This window comes from Artemia franciscana, chromosome 9 (assembly GCF_032884065.1).
Source record: "Artemia franciscana chromosome 9, ASM3288406v1, whole genome shotgun sequence".
NCBI classification, from domain to species: Eukaryota; Metazoa; Arthropoda; class Branchiopoda; order Anostraca; family Artemiidae; genus Artemia; species Artemia franciscana.
In genome coordinates this window covers 8,696,376-8,713,227 of record NC_088871.1, presented here as the reverse complement: position 1 = coordinate 8,713,227, position 16,852 = coordinate 8,696,376, and the positions used below count along the sequence as shown (strand labels likewise).

At 34.3% G+C, this 16,852-nt stretch overlaps 1 protein-coding gene across 1 annotated transcript in view; it reads left to right on the top strand.

Annotated features, from left to right (window-relative positions):
- The window catches only part of LOC136030959 (integrin alpha-4-like), a 122,084-nt gene that overhangs the window by 22,092 nt on the left and 83,140 nt on the right, over positions 1-16,852 (top strand). The window contains exons 4-7 of the mRNA XM_065710102.1: positions 2,167-2,317; positions 4,980-5,068; positions 11,904-11,943; positions 14,156-14,296. Of these exons, the coding sequence (XP_065566174.1) occupies positions 2,167-2,317; positions 4,980-5,068; positions 11,904-11,943; positions 14,156-14,296 (421 nt within the window). The remainder of the gene's footprint in view (positions 1-2,166; positions 2,318-4,979; positions 5,069-11,903; positions 11,944-14,155; positions 14,297-16,852) is intronic.

Here is a 16,852-nt window from a genome sequence, read left to right as displayed (position 1 = left end):
AATAATCTTTACGCTTAAGTTTGACTCTGCCTCTCAACTCTACTTTTTAAACAGTAAAAAACTTTAGCATAAAGAGCAGGGCATTGAGGAGGGAACAGCCCTTTCATGCACGGATTAATTTCTGTTCGTTTTAAGTTTTAATGTCGCTCCTTACTTTCGGTTAAAAAAAACTTGTCTTTTTTAATGTAACGCAGGAACGTCGCTTTTATTTTCTTTTTAACATCATTACTAAGAGAGCACCAGCAAAATAACTTCATATGTAACACAGGAACGTCACCTTTGTTTTCTTCTTAACTTCATTACTAAGAGAGCACCAACAAAATAACTTCATATGTTACACAGGAACGTCGCTTTTGTTTTCTTTTTAACTTCATTACTAAGAGAGTACCAACAAAATAACTTCATCAATTGATTAATTATGAAAGTTTGACCCGAATAAAAACGTAAATAGATTTACCGTTTTTGGTCATTTGTCGATGGTACAACATAATAATCTTTACGCTTAAGTTTGATTCTGCGGTAAATAGATTTACCGTTTTTGGTCATTTGTCGATGGTACAACATAATAATCTTTACGCTTAAGTTTGACTCTGCCTCTCAACTCTACTTTTTAAACAGTAAAAAACTTTAGCATAAAGAGCAGGGCATTGAGGAGGGAACAGCCCTTTCATACACGGATTAATTTCTGTTCGTTTTAAGTTTTAATGTCGCTCCTTACTTTCGGTTAAAAAAAAAAATTGTCTTTTTTTAATGTAACGCAGGAACGTCGCTTTTATTTCCTTTTTAACCTCATTATTAAGAGAGCACCAACTAAATAACTTCATCAGTTGATTAATTATGAAAGCTCGACCCGAGTTCGACCCTTTTGGGGTGTTTTGATTGTTTTTGGGTGTACTATACTCCATTTGGTTAGTTTTTCACTACTGTGGGAAATTCATTCAACAAAAGTTGATGTAGCAATATTTATCTACCTAAGAAAAAAAAAAGTTTTAACCATGGAAAATCAACGAATCCTAGCGCAAAGAAAAATGTTTATGGAAACAAAAATAATTCCCTTTAGACGTCAAAGGCTTCCTTTGACATCATTGGCTAGCGGTTCGTCTGGATTCGGCGCGCTAAGTAAAGCTTGAATTGGCAGACAAACTCTGCGAATCTGTAACGCAGGGCTCCATTTATCTGTGAATTATTTAAAAAAAAACTTTAATTTCAGCTTGGTACCTACTTTTAATTTTCACCACTATTTTCTTCTCACTCAATTGGACTATCTTTCTTCGCTTTTTCTACAATCAGCCATGACTTGCCCACAACTATCTTGTCACAAGTCTTGTAGCAGGGGTTGAGGCCTCAAAGGCCTCAACCCCCCACTTGTGAATAGATTTAACATTTTTGGTCATTTATCGATGGTACAATATAATAATCTAAAATATATAGAATGTGTAAAACTTATAAAGAGCTAAGCTATTCAGTCAAACATTTTTCACTACATGTTTTACTTCTTTGTACCACTTAAGATGGCCAGATTGGTAGTGTGAGTTTTTGTGTTGCTTGTTTGTTCATTTATTTAAAACTCGTCAAATCAACAGACACCAAGACGGATCACTTTAGAAAAAAGGAAAAAGAATTAAACTTTAACAACTAAACTAACAGAGAAAAAGAAAAGGGATCCAAAAATACGAACAGAGAAAACTATTTTAGATGATAAACTCTTTTGATAAAACTTAATCTAGTTAGTTTAAAACAATGAAAAATCAATTTTTTTCTCCCCTTTTCTCCGATGCTTTATTAGCACCTGAGGACCTTAACTTTATTTTGCTTTTTAAACTGCACAGAATGAATCTTATTTTTTTGAACCTCATGTGTTGTTTCACGTTTATTACAATTATCTATGTTCACTCAGACTCGTGCGCAGTGTGAGGATATGCCGATCCACCCCTCCCTCCGTTACCTTTCAAGGGGTATATGGTTTAATTTATTAATACCACCCCTTCTCAGTAAATCCTTTTGTAAAGACTCTGTATCTGTACGCGTGCACACTATAAGTGAGGTAGAAAAATGTTGCTATTGTTATATCATAGGATTGTTTATTTTAGTCATTTTTGAACACCAGCGAAATTAAAGTGACAACTTAGTTTTTTTAATATAATAAGAGGAAAAATTCTGCTTCAGATATGTGGCCATCGCTGGAAAAATGATCCAAGGTGGCTTCCTGGATATAAAAACATGAATGGTGCATGCTATTTAACTCATCTCAACAGAACTTACCCTCTTGATGAGAATGAAGAATTCGATGAGAAAATTATACCACTGGGCTACAGACGTAAGTACCTTAGTCATATATAGACTAGAACTAAGCCATAGAGCTATCTTCCTTTTAATGACCAGAAGTCATTAAAAGTTATCAGAAGGTATCTAATTCCCCCACCTGTCCCCCAAATACATCCGATAATAATTTTGAGGTAGCCATTTTGTTCAAAATAGTCCAAAATTCAAATTATTATAATTTAAGGGTTGAGAAATCATCCATAGTACCCGGAAAAGAATTGTAACTTATATAAGTTGTAAGTTTTTCAAAATCGAAATAGATCAAAAAATAACAAGCCTCTGCCCCTTTTGCCTTTTTTCCAAATGTATCTTTTCACATTTTTAAATAGCCATTTTATTAAAAATAGTTTAAAATTCAAATTGTATAACTTAGGGGTTTAGAAATCTTGTTATAACTTATGTAAGTTACTCACTATTAGAAAATAAGGTTCTGTGGAAGGGGTGGTCGTATTAACTTTGAACCTGGCTCTTTTGATCACAAACTGAAACTTCTAGCTCTTTTTTAAGAGTCAAAAGCTATCAATGACCAACTAGCCCATGCCCCCTTTCAAAGGGCATTCAGACAAAATTTGGACATAGCCATTTTGTTCAAAATAGTTCAAAGGCCAAATAACTATGCTTCAGCGGTCGACCTCCTGGTGGGGTTTCGTCCCTGTTTCTTATCTTTTCAGATAAATGACCTGTTTTCGTTTCCGTAATTACAATTCCTTAGATTGGCCTATAGTATAATTTTCAATGATAAGTAGTTCAATGCTTGAGTAGTTCAGGACAATCAAAAAATATAACATGATTTTCAATGTTAAGTTAAAGTCCTGTTTCTAAGCTATAGTAGTTTTGCAATAAGTAAGCTTGGAAACTAAATTCTATTTTGGTTTTCCTGTTCCGGGACATTGAAAGATAATAATATTCAAAAAAAGCTAGGAATTTGAACCTTATTTTAGCGGATTGGCCAGGGCTAATCTAAGAACCACCAAAACAGAAAGTGCCTTGTGCAGAAGTGGTGTTCTGTTTTTTAATCTACATTGAGAACCCATTTAGGGATTATTTTAGAGTTGATATATATGGGTGGTTTGTCAAGTTATCTTTGGAAGAATACAAGTAAGCTATTTTCTACAGCCGTGTGATTTCTCAAGGAACCCAGACAGGGTAGGAAAAGAGTTCGCGAGAAATACCGTCGCTAGTATATCGATACGGGGGCTTGTTTATCCTCCAAAGAGATAGCTAGAGATATTAGCGATGAGCCAGGTTTGGTGCACCCTTGGCCTAGAGTTTTGCCCGTTTGATCGTTCAATCACGTTACCATACCCTGGAGTAGGGTATACCGTAAAAGGGTATTAATGTGCTCTATATTTACGATACTGTAGTGGCAATCGTGAGGCTTATCATTACAATATTTGGTGCCAGCGAAGCCCTCCTTTCCAATAAGTGGTACAGCACCCTTTTCGTGCCAATGTCTGGTAGCAGGTGTGGTTACCATCCCAATATCTGGTGGCAGCAACTAAAGGACCTCAGTAACAACGATAATAAATATATCCGCTTTTTCCGAAAAAACGATTTAATCTAGCCTGCACAGTAGCCTGTTGTGAGTACATATAAAAAAAAAATTGCGAGAAAAAGGTGAAATCAATTAAAAATTATGAAAACTTGAATGGGCATCGCCTAGTTAGAATAAAATAAAATTTCAATATTTAATATATCACACAACTACGGGTGGATTTAGCCTAGAAGTAATAGGCTATAAAAATGCTACGAAAATCTGAATGGGCGTTGCCTAGTTGGAATAAATAAAAAGTTACGAATCAATGTATCATGCGACTAATTAGCTTAGGAAAATAATCAGCAAATTGAGACGTAAGAATTTATCACGAGATGGGCCTGGAAGTATGTTCAAAACCATTTAACAAAGTATCTTGATGATTAGCTGAATTTTGAAATAATATCTAGCTCAAACCTATTGAATCATGACAAAGATCTGCATAGGATCGAAGCTATCTGTAAAAAAGATAGCTAAAAGGAAAGTTTGGAGAAATTAGAAAAATAATATAGCGCGGCATTTCAGATGGAATGGGTAGCTTTTGACAAAGCCAATGAGGTAAATGCGGAAAAAAAAAAAATCAAAGTTATAAGGAGGTCGTTGAAAGAGTTGAATCATGACAAAGATCTGCATAGGATCGAAGCTACTGTCAAAAAGATAGCGATAAGAAAACTTATGAGAAGTTAGAAAAACAATATAGCGCGGCATTTCAGATGGAATGGGTAGCTTTTGAAAAAGCCAATGAGGTAATTGCGGGAAAAAAAAATCAAAGTTATAAGGAGGTTGTTGAAAGAGTTGAATCATGACAAAGATCTGCATAGGATCGAAGCTACTCTCAAAAAGATAGCGATAAGAAAACTTATGAGAAATTAGAAAAATAATATAGCGTGGCATTTCAGATGGAATGGGTAGCTTTTGAAAAAGCCAATGAGGTAATTGCGAAAAAAAATCAAAGCTATAAGGAGGTTGTTGAAAGAGTTGAAGGACATCGGTCATCAATTCGTTGAGAATTGTGATTGCTAAAGAAAAATAAGTTATACAGAAATTCAGACAACTCGTCTGAATTCCTTTTGTAGCTTACGCTTTATGCGTATTTGCCCTTATTGTGCATTTTTTTTTTCAGATAGTCAAGAAAATGCAGGAGATTTATCAAGGAGATTCATGTACGGACTTGCTGGTATGTCTGCTCACTTTCCTGAGTCGATGAACGATGTAAGTGTGTCTTTTTTGTAATAAGCTTTGATTAATAAGCTATTATAATAATTATTAAACAATTATTAATAACGTGTTTATAATGTTGCAGCTTTGGTGTAAATTATCGAATGGTCGGAAAAATACTTCAAAACTGCCAGAGAAGCTTAAAATAGGGTTCATACACAAAACAAACAGCATAGATATTTTTCAATCCTTCTGAAAAAATAAATTCAAAGCCTTGTTTGCATAAATTCCATTTTAGCTTCTTTTGTTAAGTAAATTACTACCTTTTTTTACCAGCCTGCAGTTTAGTAAAACCGTTCACGGGAATAAACGGTAATTAAAAAACGAACAGTATAAGCCTAGAATTGGGGCTGTTGACAAGGAAGCATGTTGAGAGATCAATTCTTACTTGATATTATGCAGAATAATTGTAGCTAGCACATTTTGACTGCAATTCAATTATGATTTACCCCTCCATCCAATTTGGAACTACATGGCCCAAATTATATAATTTCCATGTGCTTTTCTATTTCTTGATTTCGTCGCTGCTGAGTTAATTTATGGGTACACGGACTGAAACAGGAGTGACACTTTGCGATTTGCGTGGAGAATATCCAGTATGGGCTTTGTATTTGCACATTATGGAGCTCATTCCGTAACAAGGGGGTTAAAGTACAGTGGCATTATAGTCAAAATGTGTTAACTACAATTTTTGTGTATTATATGAAGTAAGAATTGTTTCCTTAACATATTTCTTTCTCAACAGCCCCAATTCTGGGCCTGTTACCAAAAAGTTGTCCGTACGCCTTTTTACACTGATTAAATAAAAAAAACAAGTTTTTTTAACTGAAAGTAAGGAGCAACATTAAAACTTAAAACGCACAGAAATTACTTCGTATATGAAAGAGCCTGCTTCCTCATCAACGCCCCGCTCTTTACGCTAAAGTTTGACTCTTTCTCTCAATTCTTCTTTTTAAAACAGTAAAAAACTTTAGCGTAAAGAGCGGGGCGTTGATGAGGAAGCAGCCTCTTTCATATACGAAGTAATTTCTGTGCGTTTTAAGTTTTAATGTCGCTCCTTACTTTCAGTTAAAAAAACTTGTTTTTTTTTATTTAATTTCTGAACGTTTTTGAATCAATGCATGTTTTGATTTTGGCTCTCCGCAGAGGAATAATCAAAACGAAATTTGCATATTTATTTTTTTTGGCTCAATGGCTTTCTCATAATTTTGATCGAATGATTTTGAGAAAAAAAGAGCGGGGGACGAAGCCTAGTTGCCCCCCGATTTTTTGGTTAATTAAAAAGGCAACTAGAACTTCTAATTTTTTACGAATCTTTTTATTGGTAAAAGATTTACGTAACTTATAAATTAGCTTACGTAAAGAACTTTTGTATTCTCATGTTTTTATTACATATATGAGGGGATTCGCCCCATCGTCAGTACCTCGCTCTTTACACTAAAGCTTAAATTTTATCCCAATTCATTAAGAATGACCCCCTGAATCACAAAAGCCGTAGAATAAGTAGTTGAAATTACTGAAAATACTTTAGCGTAAAGAGCGAGGTATTAGAAGGAGGTGAGCCCCACATATGGGTAATAATTTCTGTTTGTTTTAAGTTTTATTGCTGTTCCTTACTTCCAGCTGAAAAAGCTTTTTCACTTTTATTTTTTAATTGTTTTTTTTTAAATAATGCTAGTAAATCCTGCTCTCCCTTCATGGAAATTTTCTTCTCCCATTACAAATTCTCGAAGGAAAGTTCCCCCAGCATATCCCCCTCTTCTCAACTCCTCCCCCAAACCAAAAAAATCCTCCTGAAAACACCTGTATACTCCCCAATAACCATTACTATATGTAAGCACAGGTCAAAGTTTGTAACTTGTTGCCCCTCCCAAGGGGACTGTGGGGGAGTAAGTCGTCCCCAAAGACATAGTTATAAGGTTTTTCGACTACGCTGAATAAAATGGCTATCTCAGAATTTTGATCCGTTGACTTTGGGAAAATAATTAGCGTGGGAGGGGGCCTAGGTGCCCTCCAATTTATTTGGTCACTTAAATAGGGCACTAGAACTTTTAATTTCCGTTAGAATAAGCCCTCTTGCAACTTTCTAGGACAACTGGGTCGATACGATCACCCCTGGGGAAAAAAAACAAAACAAAAAACAAATAAACACGCATCCGTGATCTGCTTTCTGGCAAAAAATGCAAAATTCCACATTTTTATAGATAGGAGCTCGAAACTTCTAAAGTAGGGTTTTCTGATACGCTGAATCTGATGGTGTGATTTTCTTTAAGATTCTATGACTTTTAGGGGGCGTTTCCTCCTATTTTCTAAAATAACGCAAATTTTCTCAGGCTCGTAACTTTTGATGGGTAAGACTAAACTTGATGAAACTTATATATTCAAAACCAGCATTAAAATGCGATTCTTTTGATGTAGCTATTGGTATCAAAATTCCATTTTTTAGAGTTTTGGTTACTATTGAGCCGGGTCGCTCCTTACTACAGTTCGTTACCACGAACTGTTTGATTAGTTAAATAAAAATCTTATCCCAAAAAAGTTTTATAAAAAAATAGAGGCATATTAAGATAAAAAACCATCAGAAATAGTTTTATATCGTAATTCAAACTTACAATGCACATTAATATAAATAAACAAACAAAAGCCAAAACTAAAAGACTGTAAAATGAGCAATGACATCAAACATGAAGACAACAGATGAGGATGAATCCTAAAAAGAAGCAAGATTCAAATGAATAATCAAGTCAAACTTTAAACGGTACTCATGTATTAACACCATTGCAGATACAGCTACAATTTATTTCAAATTTAGCTCACCTTATTTGAAAAGAAGTAGGTCTTGTCAACTTAATTTTGGTGGAAAATTGGCCGATAAAGAGTTTAATATAGATTTAAAAGGCTCGCCATTTTCTTTCATTTGATGCTGTCGCCATCTGAATGATGTCGGCATGATGTCTCGCTGTCCCCTTATGTTTTTTGTTCCTCCATTTAGCACTGCCCCATGCACTCTCAACTGTTCGTGCGAGAACTCCCTTATTAGGATCAATATAATTGTATTCACGATTAATTTTGCTACCATCTGCAATGCTTTCAACAGTTTTATCCAGAAGGGTAGGGCAAGTTCTATTAGGTGACAATAAGCGAATCTTATGTCTCTCTACATACACCACCAAGCCCCCACTATTCGGGTAATGCTCAACCACAATTATTTTTACGGTTCGTAAACAAACTTTTGTTAATTTCGACAATGTGACCTGGTTCACCTATCTTCTTGTCTAATGTATTCTCCATATTCTTCTTATAAGTTTCACATTAGCTCAACTTCATTTGTGGTTACGTTAATACGTAAGTACTCTGGAAACGAACAGAAACTTTCATACATAAGACTAAGGTATACATACTATAGTAAGTGAATGTGTATGTGTGTGTGTGCGCTTGGGGGATTCTATCCCTATGGTTTGCCTTGCATATAACCATTAATTAGTCACGTAATATATTGCTGTTGCAAATATTGTGGCAAATGAAAAAAAACATGAAATATAAATCATCTTCAGTAAAATACGTGTTCCGCTGTGCTCGGAAAAATCCCTTAGATTTCCCGGGGAGGCGCAACTAATCTTATTATGGTAATTTATGTTCATTTTAACTGGGTTTCGCCAAGGTGTGACACATCAATAGTAGCATACTACAAAACTTGCAGAATTATTTGTCTTCATTCAAGTATATATGGTCTTGTCTATATGTCCTGTAAGTTTCTAGCCAATCTGAGACGGAACAATTTTCACGCCCATATTTGGGTATTACGAGCTGATACAGTCAAAGTAGTTCCAAGTTTTTGTCTCTGTTAATTTATATTTACTCTCTTTTATAAAGTTCTGTCTTAAGCTCTCAATGTACTGAATTTTTACTAGTTAAGTCTTAAGTTAAGACAGTAGACCACGTATAAGTTCAGTTTTGCATTCTTAGTAAATTAAAGTTACTGTCACTGGAACATATGTATCTTTTGTATTGATGAAAAATTGTTTAGTTGTATTTAAGCAGCGTTCGCGTGCGTTTCTAGTTAGAATCCCATGTCTAGACACGTGTCTGGTCAGAAATCAATGTCTAGGCAACTACCGTTCAGAACCAAAACTCTCAATTTAGCTAACACAGCAAATTTAGCTTCAAACGAATTACAGTCGTCATTTTTGCACAATCAAGAGACCTTATATTGGCAAAACTTTCAAAATTGTAATTCCTGTTTTTACTCTCAGAGAGATAATGGATGAGACCAGCCAAATAATTCCCTTAGCGTACTTCACTAATATGTCTGGAGCTGTATATTTGCTTGAAATGAAAAAAAAAGATCAATGAACAAAAAAATAAATAAATTTTAATTTAAAATGTAACTGAGATGATTAAAGTAGCTAAACTTGACACACTCTGAATAACTGTAGTCGAAACTCCTAGAGTTCAAGAGTGTAGAACTCGATGTTTGGCTGTAAATTGTTTAGCAAAGCACCAAATTTAACTCGTGAACGGTAGTTGCTTAGACATTGATTTCTCTCTAGACCCGTGTCTAGACATTGGACTCTGGCTAGACACGCATGTAAATGCCTGTTTTAAGTGCCACCTTAAAGCATATTTTAAGGAAAAATCTTGCACCTAGTGTCTGACTTCGCGAATAGATGTAACCCAATAGCTCCAAATGTGTTTCGTCTTCATCGGGTTTCCTTGGCCCTATTTACATACAGCTTTAGAGCCGATCGGGAAAACTTATCTCTAGGTTTCCAAATCTGTTTTTGGAAGAAAGTTTGGGTGCAAAGACAGGGATTGGGGCTCATGATGAATAAGGAAGCTTCTAATTCTTGTTGAGGTGGGGAAGGTTTTAATAATAGAATGATAGTCACTGATTTTATAACTAAAAATAGCAGGATATTAGTCATAGTAGTCTGTGCTCCTGTAGAACCGACTGACGGTGATAGTAGTGACTCCGATGAATTTTACTTACCACTACAGGAGCAAATAGACAGGGTCTCAAATCGAATTGTGGTGTTTTTATTAGGAAAATTTAACTTAAAGGATGGTAGACATAGCAATTGATGGTATCCTAGCCTAGGTAAATTTGGCGTGGGAAAAGAAAACAGTAATGGCTTCAGACTGTTACACTTTTGTAGGTATAACAATCTAGTTATAACCGATACAATATTTGGTCATAAAATGGCTCATTAGTTTATATGGTATTCACGTGATGGTAAGACAGCTAACCTTACTGATTTTGTTATTGTGATCCGAATACTATTATTGATCTTAAAAGTAAAGATCCCCATCTAGTAGAGTCTAGGGTAAATTTGAAGCTGAAATTTACGAAGGGTAACTACCTTCCAGAGCAATCATTTGGTTCAGCTGATCGAAGGGCCTTAGCGAAAGTCTTATCCTTGTATGATTTGCCAGACAAACGCATTAAGCGATTAGTGCTATGTACAGGAAGAAAATTGCTGCGGTTAAGGTAGAAGAAAAGTATAGTAACTGGTTTCGTATAAAATCAAGAGTTGAGCAGGATTATGTTCTACCCCTATTTATATGGATCATTTTGATAAATTTTGTCCTAAGGAGTACAGAAAAGGCAATGAGAAAACACGGAACCTAATGGGGAAGTAAACATTTCCTGGGCTTGGATTATGCTGATGATTAAATCATCTTATACGAAAATGTTAGCAAAATGAATGATCTTCTACAGATTTTGCAAGTTCAGGGTGTAAGAATAGGTTTGAAAAGTAATATTAGGAACATTAAGTCGCTAAGGCTAGGAATAAGTGAAGATTAAGATGTGATGATGGATAACGAGAAAGTTAACCGCTTTACCTACCTTGGTAGCACTATTAGTAAAGACGGTGGGTGCAGCGAAGATATTAAAAGTTGACTAACAACGGTCCAGGGTGTTTTTCCACAGTTGAAAAAAGTTTTGAAGAATAGGAGGATAAGATTACAATATTGAACCAAGTTTACAATATTGGAAGCTACAGTGATGATAGTGGTCAAGTATGGTTCTGAAGCGTGGGTGCTGAGGAATATTTGTAGATATTTTCCAGAAAAATTGCATACGGGTTTATTGTGGGTACCCGACTGACTAATATTACCTCAAACAGTAGGCTGTACGAAAAGTTTGGTTTAATCCCGCTTTCTAGGGCTATAATGAGAGAAGGCTTGAGATGACTAGGGCACATTTGGCGGATGAAGGATTACAGATTGCCGGCTAAACAAAAAGCAGGTCGTCTCCGGTTGGGGAGGGAGGATGCCGTAAGGAAAAACTTAAGAAAAATGGTATCTTCCTGGGAGGGTGCAAAGAGGAAGTGCGTAGCAATGTTGGCCTCAGGTGGCTTGGTGCTGCAGTGAGTTGTTAGTAGTAGTATTGGTAAATAGTTCGTGGGAACGAATCAAACAGTTCTTCATAAGAAACTGTAAGTAAATGGTGACACATCTTACTGATCACCGATTTTTTTTTTTACAAATTTATGCAAAACGATTTTGTAGTCATTAAGTTTGGTGTCGCTCCTCATAAATTATTTACAATATCTTTTATTCTTAACGCTTACTTGGTAAAATTTTAGCCTTAGAGATGGGCTAATACGCCCAAACCCATCCCCTAATATTCCCCATGGAAAGGATATAATTTTTTTCACTAGACATATATTTCTGCTGATCAAGCAGGCGACGTCTTAGGGGCTTGTAATTGATGTTTGCTCACCTGAGAAATAAATACTGAGCCGACTTCAAGTACTTTTAGACTAAATATTTAACTTAACTTTTGTTGTGAAAAACATGATCTAACTGATGCTTTTAATTACAGGAAATTGTGATCGGTGCCCCAGGAGTGCATAATTGGACAGGTAACTATTATTATTATTTTCACTCTAAAGGAAAAGCAATCTCTCTCTCTCTCTCTCTCTCTGTATATATATATATATATATATATATATATATATATATATATATATATATATATATATATATATATATATATATATATATATATATATATAAACTTGACAGGGACTCAAGAGTCCTTGTCAAGTTTCCACTCCTGGGATGACCTTTGATTTCTTTGGTCTCTATTCCATTAAAGTAAGACCTGCAGCTGGCAAAGTAATAACACCGTTTGCCACTGTCTTGACCTTGCTCGCATTAATCTGTATGCAGGCCTGTTTGGGCCTGCTTCCCAAGTTAGCTCTATGTTCGATTACATATCTTCCGTGTAATGAGCAGCAAGAGCTATGCCATCAGCAAAGTCTTAGTCCCAAAGTTGTCTCTAAGTGTTTAACTGTAATCCGCCACAGAAATTGCAAGACCTCATTAGAGACTTGACGATTATGGCCAATAGGCATCCTTGCCTCACACCAGATTCAAAAGCAAACCCTTCCGTCAATTCCTTTTCAGTCTGTGGTGCACATTACTACGTTTCATCATCTTTATAACCTTTCTTTTACTTTTTATATACCAAATATTAAAAATTTTATGCATATGTTAATAAATCGGACCAAGTATCTACATCACATTTTCAAAAGGGAAAATAAAAGATAAATTTCAACAAATTTTTTTTCCAGTTTCCCTTTACAATAAAAATATATTTTTTTGATGAATACACACAGAGTCTGATAACGAGTTTTATTTGGCGTTTTTTTAATTTGCTTTGTTTAATATTTTGTAATTGCTATTTATTCTTCTTATTTGTTCGTTACTGTTTACTGTTCTCAGCTGTCTCTTACTTTTACTTGTTTGTAGCTCTTATTTTAGTTTCTATTTGTTTTAGACCTACTTAGTCTAATTTATTGCCTGGTATATTTATTTAGAAGCTTCTAGAATATTAGCCCACGTAAAGACATTTGTTCTTCGTCAGCTGATGTGGCTTCAAGCCACTCTCCCTGGTGACCATGAAACTGATTCTAGTCAAAATTTAGTTTTGAAGCTTTTTATTAATATTTTATATGACTGTGACAGTGCCACGAAGGTTTGTTGACCATGTTAAGATGTTTTTTTATATACAGAATACAATAAATGTTTAGCACTACTAAAATATTAAATAGCTATAATTATCATGACAAATATTATCAAACGCTTTTTGGTAATGAACTGTAAATAAAGAGCGACTCGACCCAATAGTTGCCGAAACTCTAAAACAAGGAATTTGAAAAAAATGTTTTTTATAATGATAGAAAATATATGAAATTGATTAAGTTTACTGTTACCCATCAATAGCTAAGAGCCTGAGAAAATTTGCCAGATTTTCGAAAAGGAGGGAAAAACCCCAAAAAGTCAAGAAACCATAATAACTAGCACACAATCAGATCACGGATCAAATAACACGGACACGTGTTTCTTTGTTGTTATTTTTGTGTATGAGTTTTTTTCAGGGGTGATCGCATCGAACCAATGGTCCTAGAAGATCGGGAGAGATCTTGTTCAGGCAGCGTTCCATGTCCCTTTTTATCCCGAGAACATCCTGATAAAGATTTTGAAATAGCCTTTTGGTTCAGCATAATTGAATGGTCTACTAACTATGCCTTTGGGTATGACATGACCTTCCACAGCTTCTGGGGAAGAAGATGTAAGCTATGGATTTTGAAATGTGCTCGCATATAGTACTTATTATTGGAAAATATACGGAAGTGTCTAGGAAGGGGGTTTTTCAGCGGGGATAATTTTCTGTGAGCTGTTTCTATGGAATGGGGATGGGATTTCCCAGCCCCTTTTTCACAAACGTAAGGAGCAACATTAAATCTTCAAATGAACAGAAAGTATCTTGCATAGGAAGGGTTGTCCCCTCCTCAGGCCCGCGATCGCTTATGCTTATTTTTTAATATTCAATTATATGGTAAAGTTTCACATTGGCTAAGTAGGCCTATCACAGTGGTTTATTTAAGATCCGTAAAAATGTAAGCTTGGATCTGGTTGGTAAATCATTTTTAGTATTCCAATCGTAGAATGTATTAAATTCGTATGTTAAGTAACTTACATTACTAAATGGTAATGTGAAACCACTGTTCTAATGTTCATTTTTGTATAGGGACTTTGATTTTTTAAGAAAAACAAATTTAATTTTAGGATCCGTCATCCAGTATAAGGTCTGTAAAGAGAACTGTGCAATGAAAAGGAACCAGGAGACCAACAAAGGGACGTTTTATATCTACGAGTCCTGGAACCAGTCACCAACCAACAAGATTTTAGAGACTGACAGTTATTTTGGTAATTTCTCTTTATTCATAAAGTTACTTTCGTTAAAATTTTTGTAATTACTTATGCATCAGCTCTTGTTTTGGGTTTGGCAAATGAATTTTCGTCACAAAATAATGGGCAAGCTAAGTAAAAAAATGTTTTAGAATGGACAATGGTGAGTATTTTCTTTATCGTGTATAGTATAGTGTATACTGTATAGTATAGTGATCATTGAATGTACTATATGAGTATACCATAAATATACCATAATATATGCATTAATTATGTATTTATTATAAAATTATCGTAATATGTATTTATTATAATTATACAATATACATTAATTAGAAATTTATGGTATATATATAATTTTGTAACATTAAAGATCACTCAGAAGCTGGAATATTGGGATAACCTCCTTCAAATTTTTCCTAGGCACTGGAATCATGAAACAAGGCAGAAAACTTTCAGTGAGGCTAGTAAAATTTCCGGTTGCTTTCCAGAAAAGAATTAAAACTGTTTGTTTTCCTAATGTTTGACATGGTGTAAAAAAACATCTTAGGTGGGAAAGTACACTATACTATGTCAGAATAATTTAGTGTCACAATATTGAAAAACATTAAAATATCTCTAAAAACTGGAAAATAAAATCCCGTATCTCTTCTAGATTTCTTGGTGATGCTTCTGGAAACGTCTATCCCAAGTGCCAAATTCCGATTTTCTTGGATGTTATCAGAAAGTTTGGATTTGATGCATGTTGTATTTCAATCGAATTCTATTTAAATCGAATACATTAAATAAAAATTAATTAATCAAATTTAATTAAGTTTATTTTCATTAATTAAACTATTTAATCGAATATAAATTGAATAAAATCGAATTGTTATTGAAAGTGCGGTAGAGGACATGAACTTTCATATATACAAAATTGCCTTGTACGCTGTGAAATAACTTTGCTGCCATGACTCAATTTTAATTATATTCTAGGGTTAGTTTTTTTTTTAGACAAGCTAATGTTAAAAATGAGATTTTTAATTAGAAAATAAAGCTAACAGATTTTTTTACTGGAAGTAGAGACTGCTATACCAGTGCGCCAAAGAGCAGCAACAAACCTAACAGAACCTAAAAGAGCATCAGAACATTTATGGAGATACCCCTCCTTACTGTCAGGGTATATTAACAAGATAAGGGAAAGTTGATCCCATGCTTAAAAACTTGATCAGTTAATTTGTTCAAACGTGGACAGACAGATTTTGGTTTTCTAAAAACCCGGGTTGATATTGGTTTTCCAAAAATAAAAATCCTTCTGTGACTTTTCCAATTTTGAAGGTTTGGTTTTGCGAAGTCCCTGCATTTTGTCTAAGTAAAATGTCCAAGCTTACAAACTCAACTTTTTAGAGAGCATAAAACTAGAGAGCATAAAAAGAACATAAAATGAACATGAAAAGAATTATGTTCATAAAAAGAACATAAAATTTTATGTTCTCTTTTTAGAGAACATAAAACATAGAGAGCATCTTGTGAACTAAATCAATTCATAAAATATGATTATCATCATATAAGCAAGAAACCAAAATACAAATTTTGCTATCCCAACTTTTTAGACAAATTCAACTTTTAAGATCAAGTAACTGTCAATACTGATAGAGCTTCATATTATATTCTCGAAAACCTAAGCAAATTTTTTTTTATCTTTCATATTTTTTTTTCGGATTCGGAAAAAAAATTTACAATTTTGATGCTTGTTATATTTTAAATGTTTAATGCCATGAAAAGTATGCTAGAAGACATGCATTTTTTTTGCATTTAAAGATGGATCATGCGCTAACGAATTAGCTTCTAAAGTTGTCATAGCGCATCAATTTTGCTGGAATTCTAGATGTAACTTTTTTTCTAGACAAAGAAGAATTTCTTAATCTTAAAATTGCTGGAACTTGTATTGGTTTTCCTGAAATAAAATGCCTTCTGTGTTTTTTTGTATTATTGAGTTTGGATTTCCCGAATTCCCTACATTTTGTCGTAGCAAAATGCTCTTGCTTCGAAACTTAACTTTTTGGAATTCAAATAATTTTGAATACCGGTGGAACTTCGTATTATCTATTATGTAAAATTTTTGTATCTCCAATAAAATTTTGGGAAACAATGTATGAAAAATTAAATCTTGTTGTTTGTTATGCTTTGGAAGTTTGTTGCCATGAAAAGTAAGCAAGAAGAAATGCACCCTTCCCTATCCAAAAATAAACCGCACATTAAGAAATAAAAGTTTACATAATGAACTGGCTCAATGATGTTTTTAACCACAGTAAACAGTAAACAGTCTTAAAACAGGTATAAACAAAACATTGTGAATTCAGAATGTGATGATTACATCGAACACACACAACTTATTTCACAAGTTCTCCAATTACACGTTAAACTTATAAATAGCTAATCTACAATAATCACAATGCCTCCCTAAACATGAAAGGGTAGCATTCACATTTGATTACCCGTTGTATATGCTACTCTGCACCTCTGACCCATCAGTTACAGGTGCTGTAATACTCCAAGGGATCTTGGCACTGGAAGTCCCTGGCACTGGGCTTG